The following is an 8,013-nucleotide window of genomic DNA, read 5'->3' as shown; positions in this document are numbered from 1 at the left end:
ATCGTTAAATTCTCTTCTACGTCTAACTGAACTTTTAACGACCAAGGAAAATCAATGCAAAAGCAAGAGGCACAGGGGCCACATCGCTCACCTGAGCAACAATAGCCACGAAAAGATTAAGTACGTCTGTGAGAATCAAATACAAAATATCTAGACATCTCAGTAGAGTAAACATCTTAAATTTTAAATTTTACTTAACATATTTTTAAGTTAAACCCTGGGCTACTTAAAAAAATATTCTTTCTCTATTCATTCCAATGTAAAAATTCAACTCAACTGTGGTCCCACCCTTAGGACCATAATTTTACATTTAAGGTACTTAACTACACCGAGACTTATACTTTTTAAAACACTACGTCATCAGATGGCGATTTAAATGTATTGTTAAACTGTTTGTGTCAATCGATTCAGATGTATATCGTAGTAGCTCAGTGGTTAAAGTATCAGGCTTGTGAACTGCAGGTCATGAGTTCGAACCCGCCCGGGAATTTTGTTCATGTTTACGGAATAAAATTTTTGAAAATATCATTTTTCATCTAAAATTGCACATTTTTTCGCCTAGTATATGACACATATACTTCTTATCCATAATGCTATCTATCATAATCAAGTAATGTCCTGCTGATTTGAGAAACTATTTCAAGGTATAGTGTGGCACCTTAAATAAACTTAAATCTACAATACCAAATAATGTCTTCACACAAGTCTCAACTTTCTGGGCAATTGGGTTTTGAGCAGAGGGGTTTTAAAAGACTTTTGACTATACATGTATATTTTTATGTTAAAATTTTGCCCCCCTCCCCACCCATTTCATTCCCCTACCCGAGGATCATGATTTAAAAAAATTCTACACATCAGCATACGTTACAGCTTTCCTGGCCTATTGATTTTTTAAAGAAGATTTTAAAACATTTTTCTCTATTCCTATGTAAAAATTTGCCCCCTATAATTTAAAAATTCGAACCTCCAATGTTGCCCCACCCTATCCCCGAGGATGATGATTTGAAAAAACTTGAATCCACACTAACTGAGGATGCTTTCACACAAGTTTCAGCTTTTCTTGCCAAATGGTTTTGGTGGAGATTGCTTTATATATCAACAAATTTTCAATAATTGAAAAGTTTTTCTCCTTTTAAGAAGTTGTGGCCCTTTATTTGAACAAGATCCAATAATGGTTTGTGCCAACTTTGGTTGACATTGGCCCAGTGGTTTTGGAAAAGAAAATTAATATATGAAAAGTTTACGACAACAACGACGACGCCAACGACTGACAACGGACAAATTTTAATTAGAAAAACCCAATTGTGACTTTGACTCAGGTGAGCTAAACAAGATCCTCACAAGTGGAATTTTTCCTGTCAGTATGTTTGATTGAAAGACGTTACATTTTATGTATAAAAATTTACACCTTACCATGTATCATACGGTAAGGGGTATGTTTTTTAATGAAAGAAAAATATATATACGTTGAGCTCATGTGGAAAGACTCGACATTTAGATTATTTTTAACTGATGGAAGATGGTTAGAGCACAGGGACATCTTTTCTGTGCTCTCTGTGACATATATATATAAATAATACACATTATTTTTTATAAGATGCCCCTGTGGTTAGAGTAAGTCAAAGTTTGCCCATGATCTGGAGGCCTGTCATAAACCTGGCGTAAGATCATTTGACCTAAAATGTCACATCATCTATCCTAAAAACGTCCTCTGAGATATTAGTCTTTTTTGGAAAAATAGTTAAGATATTAGTCTTTTTTGGAAAAAAAAGTTAAGTGTTGATTTCCTTGCTAACGAAGCAATAACGTCAGTCGTGCATACCTCGCTTTCATTTAAAAAAAAATAATTCGAAAGTCCACCACTATTCGGACCACTCTCGGCCATTTTCTTAAAATAGTTTTCTAGAAAGCGACGGAAAGGGCGAGGTGATCCAATTTTCAGCTACTTCCGTCTATATACTGTCAGCCCCCAATTCAAAACTGACCGGGGGAGGGGACCTGTGTAGAATAAAAAATCGTTAAAAACGTGAGTACCTCGAACGAAAAATGTGCTGATGTGGTGATAGAAAAAAGTTAAGATTCATTTTTTGGGAGTTGATTTTTAATCAACTCTCCTATGCAGTCACTCGGACAAACCAAAAGTGAAACAGTGTTTGGACCTCAGCACAAATCATTGCTCCTGACAAGACTTAGTTCTTGAAAATAATTGATGAATTCGATGTAATGTATGCTAAAGCATTGTTTTTCAAGGAAACTTATTTACAAATACCTTGAAAATAGTCAGATTTTCAGAAATGGTACGAACAATTTAAATATTTTTTGTAGTCGTATGTATTCCTACGCCAGAGCTCAACATAGTCTCGTTCAACTCGACGCTCGGCTGTCTTCGTAAACCCTTGTCGGAGATTTACGGTGTCAGCCGAGCGTTTGGTTGAACGAGACTAGAGTTCAATATTGCTTGGATCCATACAATTATATAGAAATATTTCTACCACTGATGCATAGTTTGATTGAATTAATTTTATCTTTAAATATTATTTAACATGATTCATGTGGAGGTTTCTCGACATTCTAGTCGAAAAAGTTCAAAAATTCATATTATAAAAATATGCGTAATTCTAATATGAAACTACGCATACCTGTACTTGTCATGCAAAATAACATATCATTGATTTTAAAATAAATAAACATCGACAAAATCAACTCCCGTCAGTTCTTCAGTACTTTGATTCATATAAGTTACCAGTGTGTTGCTCGATATGCTTTTATAATCTTTAAAAAAGTAATATATGTAAACAAATCTGAAGAGCATATACATTTTAAAAATCGACTTTATATCCCCTAATTATGCAATTCTCGTATAAGTTGAAAATGCAAGACAAAATGTAGGTCATGTAACTTCTCCAAAAGGTCGAACGAGAACTTAATCCCGCCACTCGGGATTTACGAGCATGGCATCCACGTGGTTTTGAAATGTTACAACAGTGCTGCATGCCTACATAGGTAGATGACACGGGCGCTAGGCCTAGCCACCATTTAACTACCAAAAAATCCCAAATATTCATGCCACGAGGGTTAACAATGGAGTCGGCTGACATCATACTTAGTCCTACTGGTAAGGTTTCTACATTTACTACTTGTTCATCTACTTGTTCATCTGTTATCAGACCGCAGTGCATTACAAAGAGTCCAGATGCAAAAGCACTCTGTGGCACGAATCATTTGAATTTTGGATAGCCCAAGAATATGCTTGAAAATCAATCGTGGTTTTTCTAGATCAAGAAGCCTACCATGCATATTGATAAAAATAATGCACATGCTTATCACAGGAAATCAATTTATACGGCAGCTCTGATTGAATTAGACTACAAGTTCCTTAACTAAAAACGGAATTATTCAGTATCTGCAGTAGAAGCATGTGCATTTGATTATACGTAATGTTATATGGGCCTGTGGTAAAATAAAATTCAAAGCTATTGTATCGACTAATTTTTCCTCCTCAGAAACCCTTGATCAGCCTCAGCCACCACAGCCAGATTCTGAGCAGGGACCTCACTCTGCGACAGTTAAACAGACCATCAAGAGAGGGCTCCTGTGTGCAACTGTGTTAGCCTATTTCGTCTACTTTTCTTTCGCCATGGCAATGAACTTCCAGAAGGCCATTCCGTTGCTATGCATCACTGCATTCGTCTGCTTCTGCACGAGCTATGCGCTCGTAAAGAGGAAGTTTGGAAGTCGAATTGCAAAAAGCATGCACATTACATGGTTAAAAGGTTGCTGCAGTCCATTGTCAAGAAAACTCAGTATGTATGTATTCAATGACAAATGAATATTGACAAAAGGCAGCATCTTGTCTATAAAAATCGTTACAAATTGTAGCCAAATCTTTATATACATTTTTGCGGAGATCAATTCAACCCAAATTATTGTCATGAAATATAAATTTAAATCAGGCAAATTACTTGATTCCAATTTACACAATTGCATTCAAGTGAGCACTAGGTATAGTATTTCGTCGTTGCTTAGCAAAACACTAATGGAAATATAGTGGTATTGACAAAAAACAAATGCCCAACAAATTAATGTTTTCAAATTAGTTTTCTTCCTGAACATACTAAATTTGGATAAACTAATTTTAAATTTAATTTTAGGAAAACAAAACCAAAGTCTCTTCTTCGCTTCTTACTTTATTTAATTACTATAAGTGTTACTTATTATACTGTGTTCAAGCAAAGAGCTATATCGACTATAAAAAAAATGTGTAATTCGAATGATTCATGATCAAAACATAGGTTTGTACATAGCACCTCAAACTCAAATGCTCCAATAAAAAAAGGGTGATTTACTTAACAGTGCTGGATGGTTGTGGTTATTTTTAGACTTTATCAATCTCCTTAAACAGAAGAGTTTTGTATAAAGATATAGCAAAATATTTAAATTCAAAAATGAAAAAATATGCTTTTTTTTATTAATTATATATGATATATAGATAAGCAAACCATCTCTAAAAGTGTATATAAGGTAGATCTGAGGGTTAATTCGTTGACCACCCAGCCTCCCTAAATTTTATCCTAATTGTACATGATGTATATGTACACGTTGTTTGATTTTAGAATTGTGTTCAGTGGGATATCCTTGGTGCTAACAGCCGCCATGATTCTCATCAATCTATCTTCTCCCGGAAATCTCGTGTCCCTGGCCGGTATCGTTGCATTGCTGCTATTCAGTTGGTTAATCTCCTACCACAAAACAAGGGTACGTCCATATGCGAGCGGATCAACGAATCTAATGTTAAATTAGATTGTATTCTTAATGGACATTCATTTTAAAGATACTTAAAAAAAACACGTCCTTCAACTAGAAAAAAATCAAAATGTGTGAATTTTGCAAAAATCTTTTTTTTTGATAATAAATGATTGAAATTAACCTGATTTGATAGAGAGGAGTTGCAAGTCAGACGGAGTAGTCTTCCTTTGTATACATTATAAAAGAAAAGAGAAATATTTTGTGAATATTATTTGCTATCACAAAAAATAGGCAGTTGTCGTTTCCATGATCAAAATACATTCTAGTATAGAAGAGGGATTGCCATGTTGCGTGCACATGTTTACCTGCTTCTAGAGATATTTTTTCGGAATTACAATTTCGACACAAATATAACAACTTCCTTTTCTTATAGATAGATCCCCGCCCCGTAGTATGGGGTCTGGCCCTGCAGTTTCTCCTCGGACTTTTTGTTCTCCGTACAAATGTCGGACAGCAGACTTTTTCTTTCCTTGGGAAACAAGTCGAACTCTTCTTAAGTCACGTGATTGCTGGTGTGGAGTTTGTTTTCGGGGAAAACTACGTGGATTTTGAATTTGCTTTTAAGGTAGATTTTTTTTTCTTTGAAAGTTTGTTAAAAAAGTATAAACACTATACCCTAGGCCTTTTTGATAAATGATATTGTAGAGTTTGCTCGCATAAGAATACACGATAGTATTTTAATAGTAAACTGCTTTAACTATTCAGTATTCCATTTACAGCTGATGCCAACAGTGATTTTCGTGAACTCTGCCGTGTCCATCTTGTACCACTGTGGACTCATGCAGGCGGTGATCCAGAAGCTGGCGGTGGTCATGCACTATACCATGGGGACCTCAGCCGCCGAGACCCTTTGTACGGCCTCCAGTATCTTCCTCGGGCAGGTACCTGTCACAGTCGTCTTATATCCACCAGTCATGAACAAATATTCATTTAAAACGAGTTACATGAAGAGAGACGCTTTCTTTGAATCTCTAAACATCGCCCAAAGACACTGAATCGTCAATATCATGAATATGTTCGTATTAGAGAAACGCATTGTTTGAGGAAAAAAATGTTCAAAGATAGCAAATGTTCATCATTGATTGTGAAGACCGAAACGTGCAATATCTTTATAAACCGATGCCTGAATTTTTAAAACTTGATTTAAACAGCCGGAAGCATCTTTTACGATTCGTCCATACCTAGAGAAAATGACGCAATCAGAACTCCACGCCATCATGACGGCAGGATTTGCCAGCGTCACCGCTGACGTATTTGGTCTTTTTGTCGTTTACGGAGTAAGTTAACAAATATTAAATACAATGCCATTGTGATACATGTACATGTATATTTCAAACGACATGAAATCTCAAATTTTAAGAACGCATGATGTAGGAGAGATTTTGATTCAGTAGATATCCTCGGCCCACATTCTGACGGCAGTTCTGATGTCAGCGCCAGCGGGGCTAGCCGTCTCTAAGATTATTTATCCGGAAGTCGAAGAACCGGAAACGAGAGATCTTTCAAAAATGCAACATCAAGAAGACAGGTTGTTGTTTCCCTTCACTGTCACTTTTTTTTCTTTAGATAAATCTACGGTTTTGGTTTGAAAATGCACTTTTTAACAAAATTACGAAAACAGGGGAAAATATGCATGTAACATGAAATTAATGAGCGACACTAAAAATATTTGAAGAATTGTTTCTACAATTCAAGAACTTCGATTAATCAATTAATGCAATATATATAACAATAATCATGCATGATAATGCAACAATCATGTTTTGATTTTAAATAAATGCTACTTTATGACATTTTCAGCAAAGAAACCGCCAACCTGATCGATGCGGCTGCTAGGGGAGCGACGGACGCCATCTTTGTGGTGTTCGCGGTGGTGGCTAGTCTGATCGCTTTCCTCAGCTTGTTACATTTCATTAACGCCGTTATTGCCTACCTTGGAAGTCTCGTAGACATAGAGGACCTATCTCTTGATGCAAGTATTTTTGTCTAGTAAAAAATATAATACTCTTGCCATTTTCATTGGATTTCCAAAATGCTGTAATGAGTACAAAACAAGCTCAATCACACATATTCAGGGAAACGAATAATTGTAAAAATATAGCATACAGTGAAACACGGTTACAGAGAACACAAAAATAACATATTTCAAGTCTAAAGCAACGTCAGTTTCATTCCAAAAACTTACAGTTGTATTTTAAACTAATTGTATCTTAGTATCGAATTAATTTTTTCAGAAATTAAAATCTTTCGTCACATGCGCTACACTACACCTGTGTTTTCTTGTATCGTGTAATAATCGTGTATTCCCTCCATTAGGTGATTTTGTCCTTTGCTCTGATTCCTGTTACCTTTCTGATGGGTGTGCCTTGGTCAGATTGTCGAGTTGTGGGAGAGGTGGTCGGGCTAAAAACCGTAATCAATGAGTTTGTAGGCTACCAGAGACTCGGGTCATACATCAAGGCGAACCAAATATCGGTAATGAACGTTCTTGCAATTCAACAATAAAAATGAGATCGACCAAAGTTCAATAGAATATACCTTGCGGTCTTATTTGCTGGATTTTATGATCTAGTCACAGTAAGATGAGAATTTATACTTTAAGACTATTTTTCCTCAGAAAAAAGCTGAAACAATAGCAACATATGCACTCTGCGGGTTTTCGAACCCGACAACTGTTGGTATTACGTTATCCGGCCTCGGTGCACTAATCCCTTCGAGGCGGAAGGATTTGGCAAAACTAGTCATGACGTCATGGGTTGCTGGAAGCATCGCCTGTTTTTTGACTGCTTGTTTTGCAGGTAAATAGCGGCATTAATTAAATAGATCATATTTTTCAAAAATAGATATATCAAACAATATTTAATGATTACTTTGCATCATATATTTCAGGTCTGATGTACACAGAAACAGAAAATGAGCCTCTTCGAACTCCATTTTCCCCATCCAATGTTACATTAAATTTTACAACGATTCCAACTGCAACGTAATATATAAAGATTCATAACATACACTGGATTTGGAATTTTATATTAATCTCTGGCATTATATTTACATGTATATGACTTTTAAGTAGAAAATACAATCAAATTTACTCATTCTACTTGTATGAAGCATTACGAATTTATTAAAAATTATTTTTTTTACAGTGCACATTTCTCTTTAATTTAGTGTGATAGAAAATTTATTTGTAAAGCAGTTGAGATTGAG

General features: G+C 35.5%; 1 protein-coding gene across 2 annotated transcripts; it reads left to right on the top strand.

Annotated features, from left to right (window-relative positions):
- The first annotated feature begins 2,933 nt into the window (after positions 1-2,933).
- On the top strand, positions 2,934-7,951 carry LOC128187203 (sodium/nucleoside cotransporter 2-like). 2 transcript variants are annotated; one of them, XM_052857474.1, is made up of 11 exons: positions 2,934-3,115; positions 3,504-3,807; positions 4,614-4,755; positions 5,180-5,371; positions 5,526-5,687; positions 5,958-6,083; positions 6,201-6,334; positions 6,607-6,778; positions 7,123-7,281; positions 7,424-7,604; positions 7,696-7,951. In XM_052857474.1, the coding sequence occupies exons 1-11, from the start codon at positions 3,064-3,066 to the stop codon at positions 7,791-7,793; spliced, it is 1,722 nt and encodes a 573-aa protein (XP_052713434.1). In that variant the 5' UTR covers positions 2,934-3,063; the 3' UTR covers positions 7,794-7,951. The 2 variants fall into 2 exon arrangements, with proteins under 2 accessions (XP_052713434.1, XP_052713435.1); XM_052857475.1 differs by lacking the exon at positions 2,934-3,115 and having other exon boundaries at positions 3,695-3,803.
- Positions 7,952-8,013: the final 62 nt, after the last annotated feature.

This window comes from Crassostrea angulata, chromosome 6, assembly GCF_025612915.1.
Source record: "Crassostrea angulata isolate pt1a10 chromosome 6, ASM2561291v2, whole genome shotgun sequence".
NCBI classification, from domain to species: Eukaryota; Metazoa; Mollusca; class Bivalvia; order Ostreida; family Ostreidae; genus Magallana; species Magallana angulata.
Note: the sequence above shows the minus strand (reverse complement) of the source record. Positions and strands in the feature narration are given on the sequence as shown.